General features: G+C 55.4%; 1 protein-coding gene across 5 annotated transcripts in view; it reads right to left on the reverse strand.

Moving 5' to 3' along the window:
* Positions 1-232: 232 nt before the first annotated feature.
* Positions 233-22,146, reverse strand: part of FMNL3 (formin like 3) — a 51,501-nt gene continuing 29,587 nt past the window's right edge. Inside the window, exons 2-27 of one of the 5 annotated variants that reach the window (XM_070370719.1) lie at positions 20,842-20,925; positions 19,869-19,949; positions 19,522-19,598; positions 15,901-15,984; positions 13,023-13,175; positions 11,738-11,846; positions 11,485-11,561; positions 11,045-11,138; positions 9,923-9,997; positions 9,098-9,208; positions 8,645-8,791; positions 8,101-8,202; positions 6,924-7,203; positions 6,430-6,498; positions 6,216-6,340; positions 5,819-6,021; positions 4,799-5,033; positions 4,590-4,658; positions 4,399-4,479; positions 4,169-4,298; positions 3,451-3,611; positions 3,059-3,160; positions 2,463-2,555; positions 2,078-2,201; positions 1,834-1,950; positions 233-1,162 (exon numbers count right to left, since the gene is read on the reverse strand). In XM_070370719.1, coding sequence (XP_070226820.1) covers positions 1,859-1,950; positions 2,078-2,201; positions 2,463-2,555; positions 3,059-3,160; positions 3,451-3,611; positions 4,169-4,298; positions 4,399-4,479; positions 4,590-4,658; positions 4,799-5,033; positions 5,819-6,021; positions 6,216-6,340; positions 6,430-6,498; positions 6,924-7,203; positions 8,101-8,202; positions 8,645-8,791; positions 9,098-9,208; positions 9,923-9,997; positions 11,045-11,138; positions 11,485-11,561; positions 11,738-11,846; positions 13,023-13,175; positions 15,901-15,984; positions 19,522-19,598; positions 19,869-19,949; positions 20,842-20,925 — 2,958 coding nt within the window. In that variant the 3' untranslated portion in view covers positions 233-1,162; positions 1,834-1,858. Of the gene's footprint in view, positions 1,163-1,833; positions 1,951-2,077; positions 2,202-2,462; positions 2,556-3,058; positions 3,161-3,450; positions 3,612-4,168; positions 4,299-4,398; positions 4,480-4,589; positions 4,659-4,798; positions 5,034-5,818; positions 6,022-6,215; positions 6,341-6,429; positions 6,499-6,923; positions 7,204-8,100; positions 8,203-8,644; positions 8,795-9,097; positions 9,209-9,922; positions 9,998-11,044; positions 11,139-11,484; positions 11,562-11,737; positions 11,847-13,022; positions 13,176-15,900; positions 15,985-19,521; positions 19,599-19,868; positions 19,950-20,841; positions 20,926-22,146 lie in introns of all 5 variants that reach the window. The other 4 variants (XM_070370718.1, XM_070370720.1, XM_070370721.1 and 1 more) reach the window with 4 other exon arrangements.

Genomic DNA, 22,146 nt, shown 5'->3' on the forward strand with positions numbered 1-22,146 from the left:
ACTGCAGCCTGCCAGGCTCCTCTGTCCATGGGCTTCTCTAGGCAAGAATACTGGAGTGGGTTGCCATGCCCTTCTCCAGGGGATCTTCCCCACCCAGGGACTGAACCTACGTCTCCTGCATCGCAGGCAGATTCTTTACTGCTGAGCCACCAGGGAAGCCCCCCTGTGGTTTAGGTCAGCCTAAATGGCCGATGTAGCCCCTATGCTCAGAAAAAGGAGACAGAGTCAGGCCTGGTATTTCAAGCCTTTGTTGAGAGAAGGAAGGTTTGGGGGTTTATATACAAGAGAGAAGGAAGTGGTACATGTACAAAAAGGAGTGGGCCCCTGTGTTCCCTTCAGGGACTGAGAAGAAACTGGCAGGGGATGGAGAAAACAGCTGAGACCACCATGACCCTGCCCCCTGCCAGCAAAACCTAGCTGGGAAAAATGAGGATGCTGTTGGCACATCCTTTGTCTTGCTGTCTCCAGGTTGGGGAAGAGGAAACGACCCCTCTGCTCACATTGGCAAGGACAGAGTCAGCCTTGACTGCAAAGGGCCGTGGGCAGGGAGTGTGGGATCGCTCCTCCTTGTCACTAGGGCACAGCTGGGCAGGCCCAGGCTTAGGAGGGCCTTGCTCCTGGTAGAAGGAGACCTGAGGCTGGCAGGGTCCAGGGCTTGCTAAGCTTGGACACTCCTAGATCACAGCTGACCACTGGGATTCAAAAAGTAAGGGGAAAAAAGAAGGGATACTTGCTTTCTCCTCTCCTCCCTCTGCCTCTAGTGACGGCGGGCCTAGGTGCCCGTGGCCTAGCTTAAAGCTGGAAATGGTTTTTCTAGCCCTGAGCTGGCTCTTGAGGAAATGAAGTTGAAGACCTTGGGAGCAAAGTGCAGTGCTGGAGGCACCAGGGAAGTGCCAGGCCCTGAAAGGCCTAGTGCCCACAGAGGTGGCAGGCAAGCTGCAGCTTTGAGAGCTGGGATGGACTGAGAGCAGCACAGCCCTCTGCTGGGCCCTTGGACAGCTGCAGGGCTTCAGGTGCACTGGCTGGACCTGCAGGACTCCAAGGGTTGAAGTGCTTCTGCTTCTAGGAGGGTCTCAGTGGGGGCCTGGAGCCCGAGGGGGGCCAGCGGGTGGTGCAGCACTCCTGGCTGGATGGCGAACGACGAGGGGCTGGTGGTGGAGGCCTGTGGGGAAGACAAGAGGCCTGTGAACAGGCAGGGAGGCTGGGCCAGGCCCACCTTCTGTAGGCCCAGCCCCACAGGCAGGTCTAGCGAAGAGCCAGCCGTGAGGCTGATGAGTGAGATTAAAAGAGGCTGGAGTGGACAGTCAGGGTGGACTCTGCATGTTCAGAAGAATAGGCGGGGGTACTAGAGGTCACTAGGGAATGGCAGAAAATGGTGGACTCAGCAAGAGCTAGAAGCTGGGAAGAGATGCCAGGCAGATTGGATATCAGGATACAGGTCAAGGGTCATCTGATGTCCCTGGGCAGAAGCCACTGCCAGAGCTCATTTGAGGAGGCAAGGACAACGGACACCCAGGCCCAGGACTGGAGCTGCTCAGCCTCAGTAATCAGAGGTGGCGCCTGGTCCTGCCTATTTGGACAGCTCCCTACCCCTTGGGTCTTAGTAGAAGCCAGGACAGCATTAGTGGGAGAGCACCACTTCCCTGAGGGTACATGCAGGGGATCAGTCACGCTTCTCAGAGCATGGGGCATGCAAGGGAAGAAGTATGTGTCCCCCATCACCACGAGGCTGCCAGAGGATGGTTCCAAATCATGCAGGAGAGGAGGTGCCTGTGGGTCCCAGCAGGAGTGCTGGGAGGTGGGCATGCAGAGGGCAGCTGTGGTGCCCAGTACCTGTCAAGGGCCCCAGCCTTGGGGGTTAACAGTTTGACTCATCATGGTGGGCTGCATCACAGAAGAAGCGTGAGCCCCGCTTGGCAGTACGAGCCGTGAAAGGGACACTCTTCAGCACTGTGGCCCAGGAGAGAGACACAGTGGTCAGGCCCCATGGGGGTGGGGTGGGAGGAGGCCCAAAGGGCTATGGGAGGGGTTTGGGAGCCACCCAGCGGCCAGGCGTCAGGAAGGGCAAAGGGCCCACCTGTGATGATGTCCTCAATGGTACCATCCTTCCCCTCGTAAACAGGCCGGTGCTCCTTGGCTTGGCGCCGCCTCAACTCTGCAATCAGCTCCTGCTGCTGCCACTTGTTCCGCTGAGATGGGGTCTAGGGCCGAGCATTTGAAGGGGAAGGGAGTCAGCACTAACGCTCCATGGGGCTGGTTCCTGCCTCAAGATGCACTCAGACCCGCTCACCAGCACCCCACCCCCATGGCCTGGGAGTCCCCTCTTGTAGCCCCTCTCCCCAGCCCGTGGACTCTAGCTAGCATCAGGCCCTCTGGGTGGTCTTGGGGCTCCAGCTGTCCGCTCCACCCTCCACCTAAGCCTTTGCCCTGTTCTCCAGGCCCCAGCTCTTGGTCCCACCCACCTTGGCATCCAGTTTCTTGGCTTCCTGAGCCAGCTGCTTCTCCCGCATTACCTCCTCCTGTTTCTTTCGGGCTTCGTTCTCTTGTTCTGCTTCCTAAGAACCAAGAAAGATGGTGTGTGTGTGTGTGCGTTGAGGATGGTGTGTGTATAAGGATGGTGTTTGTGTGTGTGTGTGGAAGATGGTGTGTGTGTATAAGGATGGTGTGTGTGTGTATAAGGATGGTGTGTGTGTGTATAAGGATGGTGTGTGTTGAGGGTGTGTGTGTTTAAGGATGGTGTGTATGTGTGCTGAGGCTCACACAGGCTATGAGGGGAGGAGCTGACACTGAGGGTGGAGAGTGGGTGTCAGTGGGACCAGCAACCCCAGGTGGCCACCCTCTGGAGGGGTACTTCCTGCCCCAAACAATGACAGGAAGGGCCTGGGCCCCCACCCTGCCCACCAGTTCACAGCTAGGAGGCCTGTGGCCAGCTTCCATTGATCCCTCCCAGGACTCAGAGGAGGAGATGAAAAAGGCCCAGACTTGAAGCCCAGCCCTCTCTCCCCCTACCCGATTTCTCTGAGGCAGACGCCTCTTTAAAAACCTCTCTTCTACTCACCTTGTAAGAACGAATGAATCGGACAAACACTGGGAAAAATACAGAAGGAGGTGTGGTCTTGGGACTCTCACCGAAGTAGCGTACTACCGCATTGTAGGCTTCCTGGGGAAGGGGTGGGCAGAAGGGGTCAGCCCGGCGGGGAAGGGGAAGCCAGCTCCCACCAGGGACCAGTCAGGACCAAGGAGAGGCAACAGCGCCCCCCCCCCAGCCCCTGTGGGAGGGAAAAGAACAAGGGCTCCCAGAGCCCCCTGGAGTATGTGTCTCCAGAGGCAGCTGCCTGCCACCACAGTGCAACCCCTGCCCCCTAATCAGCCAGCCAGCTGCCTGACGAAAGTTCTCTGAGCCAAGAGCCGGAACCACGCTGCTTCCACACGCCTCCACCCTATGCTCACCTCGGCCGTCTTGGCGTCACGCTGGAGCTTATCCAGTTTGCCTTCGTTGGTGCTAAGGAAGTTGCGCAGGACGCTGTTGTCATGTATGCTGCATTCCCGCCGGATCAGCTCCATGCCCCGGCCCAGCTCCTTCACGTCCAGCAGCACATTCTCCAGGGACACTGTGGTCACCAGAGCCCGGGCTGAGGACTACAGCCCTCCCCGCAGCGGGGACTAGCTTGGTTCCTCACGCCCTGCTTCCAGAGCTCCCACATGGATGGAGAGGGGCACACCAAGCTAGCCAGGCTCTTAAAGGGCGGGCAAGGAGAAGGAGTGGAGGCTGTGGGCTCGTGACCCTCCAGATAGCCAAGGAAGCTGAGCCAGAGACTGCTGGGCTCCAACACAGAGCTGCCCCAGGCCTGCCCCGGTTTCAGGAGCAGGACAAAAATAACAGCGACCCTATGTCTGTGGGGGGCTTCACACACATCACAGAGACATGCAGGCTCCAGGGCCAGCCTGCGGGGGCAAAGAGCCATGGCTGCCTTTCTCTACCAGCTCCCATAGCACCCACATGGGCAGGGCCGGGTGGGGCAAGGGGCCTGTAGGAAGGCTCTCTCTGGGGTGGCCCCTGCCCATGGCCCCAGCGGAAAGCTTTGAAATATCAGAAAGAAAAGCCAGAAAGAAAGGCACCCAAGCGTTCTTCTCCTCATAGCTTCTGGGGATTGTCCTGGGCTCTCACCTGCAGCGGCTTTCTCCACAAAGTGCAGCTCGTGCCAAAAGTTAGCCAGGTCTGGGTACTTCTCCTTCACCGTCAGGGCGATGAAATGAAGCAGGGTCATCTTCCTGTCGGTGGACTTGGTGTCCAGCAGCTGGTCGAGGGGGGCAAAGGGCAACGCAACAGGTCTGAACACCTGGGCTCCACAGCTGCCCCTCAAGCTCCCTGGCTCCGTGTCGCCCCTACCCTCTTACCAGATCCAGGCTCTGGAGCTTGAAGCCATACACAGCTCCCCGCTTGCTGCTGTTCATATAGTTCCCCAGCGCAAGTATGATCTGTCCAGAGGTGCACCAGAGGGACTCAGGGCAGGCCTTCCTCTCTGTACAGCTCCAGCCCCACCCAGGACCTGGGGACCACCCGCACCCACATCCACAACCTCCCCCACCTCCAACATCTGCTTCAGCTTCTGGGAAGACTTGACAGAGGCAGAGGCGGCAATGATAGCGTTGAGTTGCTGGAAGGCAAGAGGAAGAACTAAGTAACCCCACGCCAGGGCAGGATGATGTCAGAGCAGGGCCAGCAGGGAAGGGGGCCAGCAGGTCAGGAGTTGGGCGGGGGCACTGCAGACCACCAGGATTCGGGGGAGAGCCGTACCGGCGTGAGCATCTGCAGGTTGTCCTGGAAGTTGCCCAGGAAGGCCATGCCAGCCATTCGCTGGGTCAGCCGCTCCACCTTGCTGAAGAGCAGCATGAAGCGGTCCTCAGCCGTCAGCTCCTCCAGCGGCTGCCTCTCCCGCTCGTACTGCCGCAGCAGCTTCACCTCCGCCTCCGTGGGCAGGAAGCGCATCAGGCACTCCACGAAGTCAACGGGCAGTGTCTGGAGGTCAAACCTGTGTAGGAGGGAGGAACCACCTTGGGTCTTGCCTTTGCCCACAGTATCTGTCATCCCTTCATTATCCAGTTCCTGCAAGGAGGGAGGGCAGGGTCTTGAGCAGCACACAGCCAGAGGCAGAGGACTCACTGCCTCACCTCCAGTAACTCCAGTACTGATGTTACTCAGCACCAGGAAAAGTCCTAGAGGCACAGTCCATTCTTGTTTAAGAACTCTTCAGTATCTTCCCTCTGCAGCTAAGAAGTTTTAACTCCCAGATGTGGCTTAGGAGGCCCAACCTGCAAGACTTCTGCTCACCTCTCTGCTCTGTCTCTTTGGCTCCCCTCCTTACACTAAAGCCAGAGTCAATTTTCAGTATCCAGGGCACCATGCCTCTCCCTCTAGGCCCCAACCTGCACTTTATATACACATACATCCTTCAGGTCGCAAGTGAGACATCGCCTCCTCTAGGAAGCCTTCCCTGATCACCAAGCTCGGCTACCTGGCCCTCGCTGTTCTCCCAAAGCCTCCTGTACCTCCATCATCTTGGTGGTTACCACCCAGTGTTACTGGACTGTTCCCACTAGACTGGGAGCTCCCTGAGGGAAGGTCTGGGCTGACTACCCTGCACCTCATACAGTGCCTGGCACACAGCACAGATGCAGTAAGTTCTGGCCAAGCCACTGGATGACTGAGGGAGTTCTGTCGATACCCTGGAATCCAGGGAAGGCTGGGGTCCCAGGTGGAGATCCTAAGTGGGTTACCAACAGCTGGGGGCCAGGGAAAGTTCAGTGGGAGCCTCACGTGTGGATGGCCCTGCAGATCTCCTCAGCTGAGCGGCCAGCCTTGCGTAGGGTGATGGCCAGGTTCTTGGCACGATTGGCTTCCAACAGGGTCACCTTGCTGGCAGCCTTTTGTGCTGTCTTGTTCTTGGAGCAGATGAGATCGAGGGCAGGGCCCTGGGCTTTTGTCTTGAACAGTTCTTCAAACTTGTCCAGGTCCAGGTCCTGGCAGGAGTCACAAGAGGGCAAGTGCTGTGGTCTCACCCTCGGGAGGGCCCCTGGCAGCACACCAGCACCGGCTCAGCTCTGGTGCCCCAAGGCTGAGCCCGGGGGCTCCTCCAAGGCCAGGAGATCTAGCCTGAAGGATACCCTAGTCCCTAACCCCCAGCCCCATCCCTCAGGGCCCCAGGCCCTGCTACCTCCAAGATTTTCTCATCATCAAGTTCGCTGAAGACAGTGCCGCTGATCTGGTTGGGTTTTAGGGCTGTCCAGTTGAAGACGGGCAGCCGGAACTTGGTCTTGATAGGTTTCTTAATGCGAATGGCTAATTTAGAAGGAGGAGCAGTGAGACAGGAGCCAAGAACACACTCCCTCGGTCCCACTAGCTCTGCCCAGAGCTCTCAGGACACTCACCTGACAGCCCTACTGTCAACACCACAGAGGGGGCAGCGCCAGGGAGCGGCGGGGCCGGGGGACACTTGTCTGGGGGAGAAGAAATGGCACAGTGACTCAAGGGCCAAGAGACCCCTCTGCTCGCCTACCTGTCCTTAAAGACTTTCAGGAGAGCAGGCTGCATGAACTCCCTGCCCAAGCGGCTCCCAGGGGTTCTGACTCCGACTCCCAGGGGTCCCAGGGGTGGTGGTGCTGGTCTCTGACCCACTCTTTCCTGCTTTAGTCTAAGCCCTCTCCTTGAATGTCTTCAGAGGAATCAGAAGCAGCATCTTTATGCTCCTTAAAACAGATCCACACCTGCTCTTAGAATCCCTTCCCTAGTAACCTGAGCATCCCTCAGATCCCAACCCTCCCCCAGCCCCTCCCATCTGACTTTACATCCTTCGAGCACATCCCCTGTGACCTCACAATAAGGCTGCACCTCTTGGCTTTTACCAGGTAAAGGTTCTGCTTACCTGGTAACGGGGGAGGAGGCGGGGGCAAGGGAGGAGCTGGCGGTGGAGGCAGGGGCAGGGCCTCCTCAGCAGGGGGGGCCAGAGTGAGGAGGTCCAGGTCGGAGTGGGGCATGCCCTCATTCAGCTCCGCAGAGCCCACCCGGGCCAGAGCCTCGCTGCCCATGGACTCCAGGCCCCGGGCACTGGGCTCCAAGTGGCACCGGCGCTGGAAGGCCTCCTCTTTCTCTTTAATGAGCCGCCGCAGGGTGTGTACCTGGTGGCTTGTGTTCTCGTAAGTCTCCTGTTGGGCAGAGGGCACCATCAGGAAAAGAGCACCTGAAGGCCTCTGGGAGGGAGGCTTCCTACACCGGGGTCTCCAGGAGAGTGTTCAGAGGCAAAGAGCAGCAGAAACCCAGGTGGGGACTGGGGGAAGCTAGGATGCAAAGTAACAAGAGGTGAATGGAAGCATCGACCACCTGGCCGGCACCTGGCAGTGCTCCAGTCCAGTTTCACTGGTCCCTCAAGACTTGGGTGGAAGTTGCCTTGTAGATGCTCCCTCAACCACCAGCAGCCTGCTATGGCTGCTCTCAGCCCTTGGTGCCTCAGGCCTGCTCTCGTTCCATCTGGTTTGTACAACTGCTCAGCTGGAAGCCCCCTATGGACGAGGCCCTGCCTTAGCCACCTCTGTGTCCTCCATACTCCTGACAGAGCACTTCAGACTCTTAGCAGGGGCTTGGCGGATGTGTGCTGGGCTCAACAGAGCTGGCATAACTGTATTCCTGTGGGAGAACAGGTAGGTTGGGGCATGATTTTGCAACTACATAAAGTTCAATGAGGGACAGAGAAGACACTGAAATATGAGGAGGCCTTGCCCTCCAGTATGGGATGCCTGGTAGAAACCCTAACAAACAGCCCCAAGGAGCTGGGCTGGGAAAGCAGTGGAGGTGCAGGCAAGGGAGAAGCAGGGGGATGGGCTGGAGGAGAAGGCGGGAACTCGAGGGGTCTCCACCCTTCTGTGTGTGCATCTGGCCCACTCTGGCTCCAGCTTCCCTCTCCAGCTAGATCCTGGGGTGAAATCATCAGTGTTCCAAGGGTGAATCAAGATCTGGATTCTTGAGGACTTGACATGACTCAGGGATGGAAAGCAAGTTTCCCTGGCCCCAGCGCCCAGGGGCGCCTTCCCCAGGTAACTTCGTACCTTGACGCTCTCGAGTTCCTTCTCCCGCTGCAGCAGTTGCTTCTCTAGCTCCGCCACACGCATCATGTTTTCATTCTCTAGGTCCAGAAGCTTCTCTGTGAGCTGCAGGATGAGAAGGGCAGGTCTGGGGGCCAGTCCTAAAGCCTGGCCACTCAGCGGAGCCTAAGTCCGAGTGACCAACCTGGGCCCGACCCCTCCACCCAGGGCTCCAAAGGCAGCTTGGCCCAGTGGCTTCCCTACGGACTCCTGTGGGCCTGGGGTCTGAGGCTGCGGGAAACAGTACCAGGCAAATGGCTACACCCAATTCTCTGGAGCCCAAGGCCACCTCACATCCAGGCCAGAGGTCACCAGTGGTGTGTTCACTCCACTGCGGACGGCCCCATGCCTCAGCCGAACCATGCGCCGGAGAGCCCTGCTGGGTTCTGAGGCTTCCCGGGGGCTCAGTCAGGAGCTAAGTAGGTTGGCTCGGGATTCCTGGACTCACATGTCCCCATTCCCTCCCCACCCTCAACAGCGGTCCTGGCAGCAATGGAGGGCCACGTACATGTGACACATGCTCCTCCAGCTCTTCCACCTTCTCCAGGGCCACATTCTTGGTCTCAGCATCCTCCAACAAACCCCCCACATCGAACACGTTGTCCAGGTACGCCTGGATCTGCACCTGCAGCTTCTCGCTCTCTGTGTGCCGTGACTTCTAGGGAAGAGCAGACACAGTAGTAGTGGGGGGAGCCTCCTCATTCCCTCCAAGATCCCTTCCTAGAGCTAGGGCCCGGGGAGTTCCTCCTGCAGCAGTGTCCGATTCTTGGCCCTGGAGCTGACTGATTGAGCCCTCTGCAGGAAGGCCTGAATCCCAGGCCACAGAAGACAGGTGGGGTGCCAGGAGCATCCATGACTAGGCTCTTAGAAAAGAAACACCCACTGTGATACAGCTATGCTGGTCCTCTGTCCTGAACTGTCCTGAAGCACCTCCCACTGTGAGGACTCCGGCCCAGCTCACCTGCAGGAACTCCTCCAGCCCCAGCTTTGTGAACTCATACTGCAGGTGGACCCGGAAGTTCATGTCTTCCACTGAGTGCACCACGATGTTGATAAACTGCATGCAGGCCACCTGGGGGAGGAGCAGCCCGGAGGGTCAGAGAGCTGAGACAGAGATGGTAGGTGGCTGGCAGAACCAGCATCATCAGGGGATAATCAAAAGGAGTGAGTAAATCGGGAAGGCTTTGGGGAACAATAGCAAAATAAGAGTATTTTCATTTAAGTCAAACAATATTCAGTGTATGAAGACAAACTATAAGAGAAATGAGTATAAATGAAGATTCGTGCTCTGATTTCCTTTGCACATCAGCAGGTTTTTTTTTTTTAACTTACTTCTATTTTTATTTTTTGGCCACATCACCTGGCATGTGGGATCTTAGTTCCCCGATCAAACCTGTGCCCCCTGCAGTGGAAGTGCAGAATCTTAACCACTGGATCACCAGGGAAGTCCCTCAGCAGGTATTTCTTGAGACCACCCTACTAGCTGAACACCTTCGACTGAAGAGAAGTGAAGCCAGAGGAAAAGCTGGGGGAAAGGAAAGCCGCTCAGGAAGGATCCAAATTAGGGACCGTAAGGCCAAAAAAAGGAGGAAAGGAACCAGACCCAAGACAGAAAAATGACCTCGTCCTGGAGTTTCCTCTGGGGTGAGTGGACAAGCAGCAGTTACTGAGTAGAGAACCACTTGCGGTTCTACACAGAATACCAAAGCACACTGTCGGCCTGGCCCAGCTCTCAAGGGTTAGGTGGCCCTGCTGGGCAAGCACCTGACCCAGCCCAGCTCCTCACCATGAAGTCGATGTTGCTGTCCTCATTCCGGAAATACTCCATCAGCTTCTCAAAGCGGTGCAGCTCCTTGCACACCTGAACAAACAGACTTTCTCAGTGACAGGATCTGTCCCCTGCAGAACCCTAGCACCCCCCGAGCCCTGGTTCTTAGGAACATTCGGCAAAGGGACTGGTTCTGACCAAGTGTAACCACAACTCTCTATGTAACTGGCCACTTGGGACATGACATAAGAAAGCCTGGGACCTGACATTTGCTCTGGGCTTCAGAAGGGGCTCAGTAAAGGTGTGACCTTAGTCTGGGCTCTAGGTGCCTCTGGGGGTAGGCCAAGAAGAAACAAGGGGTCTGGGGTACTGAGTTAGGAGTGGGGTGGAAGACAGGTGGAAGCCAAGGCTGAGGCAGAACGCTGAGGTCCTAGCAGGGATGCAGGAGACAGGCTGGGGCACAGGAAAGCCCCAGAGCTGAGAGGGGTCCAGAGACTCCGCTGAGCCTCTGGCTTCAAGGAGGAAGAGCCACTTCCTGGCTTGAACAATGGATGCTAGGGAAGAGGTCCAAAGAGGAGGAAGGGGTGGGACCAGCAGCTGCGGCTGGATGTCGAGGAATCCTATGTTCAAGCAGATGGGGGTTTCAGAGCCAGGCCCCGGGGCTGGGGAATTCCAAGTAGGAGGTCCCTCTCCCTTTACCAACAACAGCCCCCTCAGGAGAACCCCTGCTTCTCCTCCCACAACAAGTATAACTACCTTGGGTTCGACCAGTGTGTTCACTGCCTCTGAACCACCCAGGGTGCCTGTTAAGGCACAGATCACCAGGCTTCCCAGGGGTCCAACCATTTACCAGGCTCTTCAGGTATTCTGCACAGTGGGTTAGGACTGTGGGACTGTAGCCCTCAATGAGGGCATCCTTTGCTGGCCAATCAGGGGCATCCCCAACATAAGATCTAGTAAGACTGAAGTTTGGCTTTGGGTTTAAAAAAGCAGGGGGCAGACCACCTAGCTAAAAGCACTGGGCTGTTAAAATCCCCAGGATGTGTGAGATCACAGGAAAGGGTGCTTCGCTACCTGGCTCCCATATCCTCCCCACTAAACACACACATGCACACACACACACGAGTGTAGGACACTGACCTCTTTGAAATTGTCAAAGGCAGCGAGAATGATTTCGTGACCTCCTCGTACCAAACACACAGCTGCCAGGAGCTCTAAGACAAGGGCTTTGGTCCTAAGGGGTGGAAAATAAAAATGAACACCCTTGCCCCTGCCCTGGCCACGACACAGTTCATTTGCACACCTGTGTGAGTCCTTCCGAGGGAACAAAGACAGCCTCCGTGGTGAAGGAGAAGGTGTGGGCTTGGGAGAGAAGGCAGGGGAGACAAGCTGGCTCCCCTTCCTAAGCTGTGAGGGAAGCAGAACACTCCTCCTCCAGCAGAGGGGAGGGGGCCAAATTGAGGCACTGCCCTAGGCCACGGGACCCAAGACCAGGCAGGACTTCCGGACAGGGACAAGTGGAGCCCAGATCTCCAGAGCCCTGGGCAGAGGGGGGAGGAAAGGAGAGGAAAGGAACTCACCTTGGATTCTTGTTGTTGAGACTCAGCGCAATCTCATTGACAGCGTGAGGATGGGACATGACCAGGTTGAATCCATACTGCAGCAAGGAGAAAGGACAGGAGGGGAGACGGTGATGGGGGGAAGGCAGACCCCAGCTGGAGCTCCCTGATGGTGGCTCCACCCACAGACTCATCCTTTACAAGCTGCTGCCTTCCTAGCTCTCCTGGTTGGGAGACCAGGAAGAGACACCCATGGCCAGTGCTATCGCCTTACCTGGTAGTTCATGATGGCTCTGAGACAAAGGATACACACGTGGACATCATCCTTCTGGCTCACCAGGCGGGAGTTCTTCAGGGCCCTGCGCCCAGGGAGAGTGCTGTACCTGGGGGAGAGGGGGCTTCTGGTGAAGGGTCGGGGGCATGCAGCATCACCCAGACAGCAGGCTGCCCCTCAGCAGCAGGAGGAAAGGGGGATGGAGGACCTTGTACCAATAGCCCCGAGAGAGAAGGTGCAGGGGGCAGGTGCTCCACTGTTTTCACCTCCCTGGAGCAGGTCTTTGTCAGTAAATCTCCAGGACCCCAGCTTTAAAACCAGTGCCCAAACCATCCTAAGCCCAGAGCTCCTCCAAACACAACAGGAGCTGTGCAGGCCTTCCTGGACCTCAGCATGGGTCCAGGAGACATCCATCTGAGCCCTCCTTCCTCCTCCTCCCAGTCACTGCATCTTCTACACATCCCCTGGGGCTGGGGCACCTTGGCTCCTACCTCACTTCTAGGTCCTAGAAAAGACAGAGCAGACCCCAGAGGCTACAAGAGGGCTGGGGCGACCTCTGACTTTGCCCCCAGTGATGTTTCATGGGAAATAAAGGAAACACAAATGGTATCTGGTCATGCATGACTAGAATGATGAGCAGTGTCAGGGGCAAGACCCAAAGGAGACAAGGAGAAAAGCATGGCTGAGAGAAATCATGGAAAGGGCCACAGGGCCCAAAGGGAAGCCTCCCTCTGTGAAGGGGCTCTGAGAAATCATCTAGTCCATCCACCTGCATCCCGGCAGGACAGCTCTTCAGCTACTGCAGACCAACACACACGCTACAGCCTTGGAGGAAAAAAGGCCTAAAGGAAGAAGTGAGGGAAAGGTGAGCAGCAGCAGGCTGGTGGGGGGTGGTCTCCGGGCAGCTGATGGAGCAGAGGGAAACAGACATGAAGGCAGGTGCTGGACCAGCCGGTGAAGACCAAGGAGCTGGATGAGGACAAGCCCTGCCCAGGGGCCTGGAGGAATGGCAGAGTGAGAGTGAGGAATGGAGGGGCCCCCAGAGAGGGGGAGACGAGAGGGGAGGGCACAGCCGAGGGGGATGTACTTACCCAGGACAGATCGCTGGGCAGAGTCAGGGGACAGAGAGGACAGACCAGAGACAGACTGGCAGGCAGAGGGCAAGAGAGCTGAGCCTGGAAGCAAGAGTGAAGGGAGGCGCGTGAGCACTCACCGCTGTTACCCAGGACCTGCACGGATGGGGGCGAGGGTGGGAGGCAGGCGGGCAGAGCAAGAGCACACATACCGGAGCACAGACTGGCGCGCAGAGCGAGCGAGGCTGTTGGTGAAGGGGGCTGACAGGGCGCTGGGTGGCTGCAGGTCCTCGATAGACCTGCTCCAGGACCGGAGCTTGTCAAACGCACCATCGTCACCACTCTCCAGAGCCTCAAAGTCAAACCTGGAGCAGGAAAGGACACACATGCACGCACACAGGAGAAATTCAGTGCCAAGCCCCTGGCAGGCCCACTCCCGCCCGTTAGACCTTGAGGGCCACAAGAAGCAAGGGCAGCCAGAAGGAAAAGCGGAACCGGGCAGCAGAGACCCAGCCCTGGCCGGGAGAGCCACTGGCACAAGTGTGCTGAGCAGGGCAGAGGCACCATGAGCCATGCCCAGAAGGGGCATCTGAGGAGATGGGGATGCTGGGAGGCCAGCTGCTGCTCCCCACTGGCCAAGCAACTCCAGGAGTCACCTCCCATGAGCCTGAAGGGACTCGGGGGGCTGGTAGTCTTTCTGCACCTCCAGCCATAGAAAGGACATCTCAGAGAAGCCATGGGTCCCCTTGAGTCAGCCCGAAGAGCGGCGGTGGGGAACTGGACAACTGCAGGTACTACTAGGCGGCCGACAGCAGCTGCCGGAGAGGCCTCTCAATGCCCTGAGGGGGCCTGGGTGGTTCTGGATTATGTTCAGGAGGGCAGGTCTGAGTGGAGAGGGATGGGGGTCCTGGTGAAGCCAGAGTGGGACAGGCCTCCATGTTCAGGAGGAACTCTACAGTCCCATCCCAGCACTGAGTTTTGATGGCTGGGTTCTCCATGATTCTACTTGAGGTTTCTAGGTTTTCCTGGCTCAGAGGCTCCTCGCGCTGCAGCTTCCCTTGGGGGAGGGCAGAGATGTGAACTGGGGTCCTTAGTCCCTAAGAGAGTTGGGACGGCTTCTTTGTCACTTTCTGCTTCTCGGACCAGCTGTCTTCCCCAATCAGCAGTTTGGGAGTGTGGCCAGAATAAAGAGGACAGCTCAAGATGATGAACCCACAGGGCCTTGTCCCTTGCAGGTCCCCTCATCGGATCTCCCCCTCTGAGAAACAAGCCCCACTCCCCTTTCCTGTCCTCTTCCCTGAAGAGGGTCATCCAGGACAGAACAAGCATTTCCAACAGGCTCCTTAAATATGCACAGCACCAGGGTCAAAGTCACAGAGGCCAAGGCTTTCTGAAATAGGAAGCGGTATCTGCAGATGCCTGAATGTTTCCAAGAAAGTAGGAGCAGACTTCAGGATCCTGACGGTCAGATGTTTGATGGGGCTTTCAAGTGGACCTCGGAGGAGTCTCCAGGACAGGGAAACCGCTTGCCAGTGCCCTCCCTCCATCAAAAATAGTATTCCCCACTCCAACCCCACTCTGGGACGTTCAGTGTACAAATTAAGTGCCTTTACTCAAACTCTATTTGGCTTCACTCTTTTCCTCTCAACCCTTCCCAAAACACACACTCTTACCTACCCTCTGCCTGCCCTGAGTCTTTCTTTTAAAAACACAGTCAAAGGTACTGCCATGGACACTACAATACTGAGGTTCCAGGGTATTTTGGTTTCAAGCAGCTGGAATTTATTTGCTTTCCAAACAAGATAGGCTTATTTGGAAAAATGATCTACATCTTTTACTATAAAAGCTCTGAATTATTTTTTTTAAATCGCTTCAGCAAATATTTTTCATTTCTTTCTATAAAAAGAGTAAGTTTTTTTTTTTTTTTTTTTAAGGGATAGAAGGCTTGACTTCTGCAGGGATGGGAAGGGGGAGTGGGTCACTCTTGGTTTTAATGGGATGACCTGGTAAAAATGACTAAGGCCAAACCCAGGAGGGGCAATAGTTCTAAACCCTTAAGGAGATGAGGGGAAAAACCTGCTGAGGAAGGAGAATGGCCCAGGGCAAGGACGGCAGCAAGAAAAGTGAAATTCATGACTGGGGCGGAGTCCCCGGACTGAGGAGTTCCCCAGGATGAGGGACTTTCAGCACTAACACTGGGGAAAGTCATGTGGGGAAAATCACGGGTAAACTGGGATGATCGGTCACCCAAGTGCTCTAGTAAGTCTTGGGTACAGGTCTGCATGTGTTGGTCATGCTGTGAATGATCAATATAATCCCTCTTTCCATATATTTAGGTAATTATGGTAGGGAACACCTTAAACAACAACAATTAACAAATAAAAAGTGGCTACCACAGTACAGCCTACGTTCCAAATACTACAGACTGCTTTACACACCGTATCATCTAATGCTTACAGCAACCCTGTAACATGGATCCCCTCTTACATAAGAGGACCTCAACAATCTTTCCAGAGGTCACACAGATAGTAAAGGACCGAAGAGACCCACGCCAGGCTTTGCCTTGAAAGCCCTCGTTCCCTCCACTCCCCACCCCAGCCCACGTTGCCTTTTCCTCTGCGTTAACTCACTTCCAGCTGCCTCCAAACCCCCGCCTGCTTGAAAAAGTCTCCTGAATGCTTCATTTTCAGTCTGTCAAAGGTCATGCTCACTGCTTCTGGGGTGACACGGAGAAACCCTCTTATAGCTGGAGACCTAAAGTGGCTTTGCGAAGACCAAGCTCTCCCTAAGTAAACGAACCCTGCGGGGGGCCTCTCTCCCAAAGGCCAGGAAACCTCCTTGGGGAGCTCCCAGCATGGAGTCTGGGTCTTCTGGGTTAGGATCCTGAGCTGCCCTTCCACACTTTGCCTTCTGCTCCCCAAAACGCACCTTCCACTCCAGTCACCTGGCACTCTTCACTGACCTCAGACAGCCCCGTGGCCACCTGCCCACACCCAGACTGCTGCCTGGGGTTCCCATTCCACCTTCACTACTGGCAGTTCCAGTCAAAGCAGAATGGGACCCCCCGCCCCGGTCCCAGGTGGTACTCACATGACAGAACACTGGGCAAAGGACAGGTAATCCACCAACACGTCCAGGCCTTTGTTTTCGTCATTCAGAAACTCCCGCACCCACCTGCAGATAAAGGAAAGATAGCGGAGGGGTCTGCTAATAAAGTGGGTTGAGGGGAGGAGCAAAAGGTGCCTCTGTGAAACAATATCCCCTCTTGGATCCTCTGGAACTCAGCACCAGGCTGGGAGAATTCTGATGATCAAAGCCTGTGGCTGACCCAGCCATGATCATGTCACCTGGCCGGACCGCCCCTAGGCGGGGGAGCCAGAGATGGGGAGAGATGCAGGCCTTCCAACACCACGTCAGCCAAACCAGCCTTCAGAAGCCCCCTCCTCAAGAGCCAGGGCCCCCACTCCATCATTTTCTGGGTTCCTGGTGTCGAACATGAGGCTGGGCACAGTTTCCTGATGCCACATTTGTGGGAGGAACTGAGGGTTACACAGAGTATTTACTGCAGTCCTTTGACAGAGCTGATGGAAGCTGGCAGGTCCCCAAATTGACCGGTGGCTCAGCAGGTAAAGAACTCGCCTGCAGAGCAGGAGACATAGGAGATGCGGGTTTGATCCCTGGGTCAGGAAGATCCCCTGGAGAAGGAAATGACAACCCACTCCAGTATTCTTGCCTGGGAGATCTCCGGGACAGAGGAGCCTGGCAGGCTACAGTCCATGGGGTCATAAAGAGTTGGACACAACTGAGCACCCCAACTTAACTGAAGTGTCAGTTAAAAGACAGGCTGCTGCTGCTGCTGCTAAGTCGCTTCAGTTGTGTCCGACTCTGTGCGACCCCATAGACGGCAGCCTACGAGGCTCCTCCGTCCCTGGGATTCTCCAGACAAGAACACTGGAGTGGGTTGCCATTTCCTTCTCCAATGGATGAAAGTGAAAAGTGAAAGTGAAGTCACTCAGTCGTGTCCGACTCTTGGCGACCCCATGGACTGCAGCCTACCAGGCTCCTCCGCCCATGCGATTTTCCAGGCAAGAGTACTGAAGTGGAGTGCCATTGCAAAGAGAGCTCTGGAAAAGAGGCATACTGGGCCAAAGGGCTCCCCACCAAGTTCAAGAAAAGGTATTTCGGGAAGCAGTTAACAGAGGGATACGTGGGATTTCTGTGTGTGGTCACAGGTGAGACTGGCAGAATAGGAGAAGGATGGGGGAATAGTCAGGAACTCAAGTAACTCCGGAACGGCTCTGACCTCTAAGGGACTGAACTGGGGAGGCAGGAAGACAGACAACAGACTGGGGCACTTCAACCCTTCTGCCTTCAAGCCTTTCGAACGGAGACAGCCCTGGAAGGAGTCAGGAGCAAGTCCTAGGATTGTTACAGGACAGGTTCACTCCTGTCCTGTAGACACACAGGACCTGGAGAGAAAGAAAACTCTCCAGATGAAACCCTGACTCTCCTGTGCCCTCTTCACTCTGAGAGTCTGGGGTCTTTCTAGGCCAGCTGCGCCGAACAGCCCCCTGAGGCCGCTTCTCCCCCACAGCTGGGACACCAGCGCCATGTTGGATGGCCACACCCGGGCTGCAGAGAGAGGCCGGGCCGAAGCGCCAGGCCCGGCAGAGATCTGGCAGCAAGCTCTGGCGGAGGAGGCTGACTGACACCGGAGCTGCCTGAAGTTAGCTTCCTCTCTGGGGGCCGACAGGCCTCCCGTTTCCTGTCTGTCTGCTCTCCAGCTCCCCGCCCCCTTCTCATTTCCTGTCTGAGTCTCCACTGCTATTTTCGGGATCTTGACACTTTGAGGAGATGTCAAAGGGCACCTCAGCGAGGCCGTGAAACCAACACAAACCAGGGGGAGGAGGAGCTGGGGTAGCTCTGGAACCCTGCTTCCCAGCCTGTCCCGCTCCAGGCTCAAGTCCCCATCTTCCAAGGGCCTGGGGCGGATCAGGCTGCTTTGGAGGCAGAATCGCCCTCTTGCTACCTTGCCCTGGGCTCCCACCGCCCTGGAGCTCCCACAGCCCTGCCTGACAGCCTGACACACTCTTCCTGCCCAGAAATGCAGGAAGCGTCCTGGCCTTCCCATATAACTCCACCAGCGGAGCACAGTTCAAATGACAGGAGCTCCTCAAATGCCAGATGTTGAGCTGCTCCTGGGAACCAAGGACCCGGTTCAGATCTCTAGCTTGTGTGCCAACTGCTGAGAGGCCTGGGCCTGGGAACCACGCTGCTCTGGCCTCAGAGCCTGGCCAATGGCCAGAGGGGATGGCAGCAGGTAGAGGCGGAATGCTGGGGGACCGTCCCACATTGCTCCAAGGCCCTTTCTGGGGAAGAGCAGAGCCCCCTCCTCATGCAGCAGGACTCAGTAAGGAGGACGGGAGGGCGTGAGGGAAAAGGAAGCAGGGAGGGGTAAAGGCCCTCCGGATGAATGCAGGGTGGAGTTTGGAGCTGTCATCTGTGTTGCTCGTGCTCTCACACGTGGGGCAGCTGATGGGACGCTGCAGTCTTTCCTTCCTTGAGCTTCACTAAATAAAGGTGAAGGCTGAGTTACACATTTCCTAGCTGGTCAGTTCTCAATGTGTGGTTCATGGATTCATGGATGAGGTGTGAAAGCCAGCTCTGGCCACCAAGCACAGCGACTGCGCCGGCAACTGTCCTTACCTGTTCTCTCCCAGGACTGCAGGAGGCAGCTGACTGCATACAGGTAGCCTGCACCAGAAGCCCAGGCGGGACAGGAGGGGAAGGCAGATGATGTCATTTGGCTCTTTCTACTCCTGCTTCTGGGGCTGGAACCTGCCCAGCAACCCCACCTCCACCCCAGGCTAGACTTCTCAGACTTCTCACTCCTGTGAGCTCTAAATGATCAGGCCAGATTTGTAGTACTGCCTGCAGTTCTCTGTCACAGTCCCTCACTGTCCTGTGTGTACACACACGCACGCTTGCTCTCTCGCTCTCTCATCCTCTCTCTTGCTCTCACTTTCACTATATTTACCCTGGCTGGTTACAGTTTTATGAATGCAAGACTGTAGCTCTTTCCCTGTATCTCACGCATTAGCCCTGTGCCTGCTCAGCAGGTCCTGGTTCCTCACTCCTCTGGAAAAAAAAAAAAGACTCATGTAGTTTCTAGGGGCTCAGGCAACAGGTTGACAGGACCTGGGTCTGGGACTACAGAGGACACTCAGCATCTGGTCCACCTGCTTCAGATCTTCCCTGATGTTTCAGGAAGCTGCTTCTGCTCATGAACTAAAATTGTCTTATAATCAAGCAAATAGTCTTCTGGGCACCAAACAGTCTACAAACCAGGTCTCAGCAACCCAATGCAATACATTCCCCCATTCCCAGCCTTCTCTGGGCCTCCCTTGGCCCAGCCCCAGGCCACAGGCAGACTCCAGTCTCAGCTGCTGTGGGAATGTCTTCCACTCAAAGCCACAGACTGAGGACCCCAGGAGAGGCCCCAGGCTTGCCAGCAGCATCCAGTCAGCAGCTGGCAGAGCTGAGGGGGAGAAAAGCCAGAAAAGGAACAGTCTGAAGCCCTCTGGGGAACCAAAAGGCATTCGAGAGGCAGCTCTGCCCCACAACAAGGAGATAAACAGGCAAACTCTCTTCAGTGGACGCCGGGTCCTAAGCGGCCAGGTGGAAAGGCTCTGATGGTCAAGAGTGACTCACCCAATGTGGTTGGTCCGCAGTGAGATCTCCAGCTCTCTCAGTACTTTGGTTGACTCCTGCACTCTCCTCCTGAATTTCTGTGAATGTAGGATTCTGTCACTGATGGAGGCCCCCAAGTCAACTTTACAATACAAGCAAAAGGGGCAGAAAAGGAGAGGGAAGGCTCCCAAGAGGGCAGTGACAGTCCTTCCATCTGTTCCTAGCCAGCCATTCCCCCAGAGCCCCAGAACACAGAAACCCAGCTCCTGCTGCTCAGAACAGTCCTGACCCACGTCACAGGGTTTGCCCCTAAACCCCACAGGACTGCAAAGGACAGCAAGATGGGGCTACCCTGCTTTGCACCTCACCTTCCGAGTTACGCTGGGGTCCAAGAAGCTCTGGAGTTTCTGGATGTACGTGTGGGGAGGATTCTTCACCTGGAATCGTTCCTGTGAGGGAAACACGTGTGTGCACACAGACACTCAGGCTTCTGAGAAGAGTGCTGAGGAAGCAGGGCGCCCACAGTGTCTGATGTGAGGGGACTCCTTAAGCTGTCACCTGGCCCTTAACATCCCCCCACACCATAAGTTCCCCTCCGTGACTTATCCTCAGGTACTTCTCTGTTGCCATCTTCTCCTCCTTTGATGAATAATTCTGAGTTACTGAGTAGACTCAGTAACCCTGAGTCTAAAGTAATTTTCTATGTTAAAAATTAAGAGGTTGCTTGCGGCCAGGCCTGTCCGAGTTCAAAAACTCATGATCTGTCATCTTCAAATGTACGCAGGGGAAAAAGCAAGGCCACAGGTGTGAGTTCTTGATTCTGAGCTAAGTGAAAATCTCTCTTTTCTCTTCTGGCTCCAAACACTTTCATGTAAAGGGAGCTTCCAATCCTCACATTCTGAGATTTGGGAACAGAAGACTAGAGGACCGGGGCTTCTCATTCCTAGAGGCCTGTAAGTAATGGGGAAAAGGCTGCTATTCGCCAGGTCTGGAGCAGAGTGAAAGACAAATGGCGCTTTGGATTCTTCAGCCAGGCACAGCCCTCACCCTGGTTGGAAAGGCAGAAACAGGCTCTACTGGGGAAACCACCAAACTCCTTCACAGCAGACCTCACAGCTCAATAAACCTCACTGGGAAGAAATCAAGACAGTGCTTTGTGGGAGCTAAAGGGGAACCTGACCTGCCAGCCTGTGTCTGTTAGGAAAGTGCTTTTAGAAGAGGAAATAAGCATGGGCTGAGGCCAAGACCAGGCTGGGGTTCCTCAAGGGACCCCAGGGCTGCAGTTAATGCCCAAGGCCCCGCCGCCATGCTTGGCCTCACTTCCGGTCCCAAACCCTGTACCTGGTCACAGATGAGGTCCCACTTCTTCTCGTTGTCGTACTGCCGCAGGAGCCGCGCCTTGTCGGGAGGCAGGTTCATGGAGCTCTGCGGAGAGAACCTGAGTCAACAGAGCTGACAGGCTTCCCTCACGCCTGAACCCTCAGGTTTCACCCTGACATTCCATGGGTGAACAGGAAGGCTCAGAGGGGCACGGCCATCTTCCCATTTCCCCTTCATGTTTGGTTCAGTTTGGCTGAGCAGCATTTTCCAAACCACTGGTTGTGGAATCAGTGAAGTCAGTCAAGAGTAACTTTATTTTGAATGAGAATGAACAGATTAAAATAGAACAAGAATTTAAGATATCAGAATTGACTGCAATTAGGAAGTATAAATAATGTTTCACAAAGTTTTTATTTCATGAACAAAACAGACACACAATGTAAGATGTGTTTCTTAACATGGGACAGGTCAAAAAAGTTTGAAAGTCACCAGTCTAAAGTGACAACATCAATCAATTTCCCCCCACAGCCTGAGAGCTGGGCAGGCTTCCTGTACCACACACACCCCTGGGTGAATCCTGAGCCACCCATACATAGCCTGTGCAGATGCTACAACTCTAACCCTTTCTGTCACATCCAGGACACCAGGGAATGAGCAGAACATCAACATGAAGATAACTGTTCAAGTTTTTAAGGAAATAGTTTACAAGATTTCAGTACTTTTAATCATTAGTGCTGATTACTTATGACACAGCTCCTAATTATTTAAGACACAGTGAAGTATCCCAACCCTTCCCTGAGACACTCTAGCTGAGAGTACAGGACAGACCAGGAGTCATTTTATTTTGTTCACTACCATTTGCTGAATGAATACATGAACACAAGTGTAAGTGAATAAAAGCCAAGGCATCCAGGGGCAAGCCCCACCCAGACCAGCAGCTCCACTGTCCCCTCCTTACCCTTCACCTCCCGCTCCGGTCCAGCCAAGCCCCTCCTCTAACCAATCTAGCTGCCTTGGCTGCAGGTCCTCTCATCTTCCTCTCCCTTACTACTGCTCCAAGCTCAGCTCTAACTTCCAGGTAAACAAAGCATGACCACCTGGCTTATCTCTGTTGGGTCCTTGACATCCTTGTCCCTGGGGACACAAATTGTATGTGCCCAGGATCCTGAGGAGTCATACCAACTCTGAGTTACTCCAAAAACAGCAAGAGTATCCTGGGAGTAGGCTCTCTGTTTTCTAAGAAATTGAAAGAAAATCCTTAAACATTTATTTCTGTTACATGTATCTATTTATTAGGTATTTATTTACATACATGCTATTAAGCCA

Source organism: Bos mutus, chromosome 5 (assembly GCF_027580195.1).
Source record: "Bos mutus isolate GX-2022 chromosome 5, NWIPB_WYAK_1.1, whole genome shotgun sequence".
Taxonomy (NCBI): Eukaryota; Metazoa; Chordata; class Mammalia; order Artiodactyla; family Bovidae; genus Bos; species Bos mutus.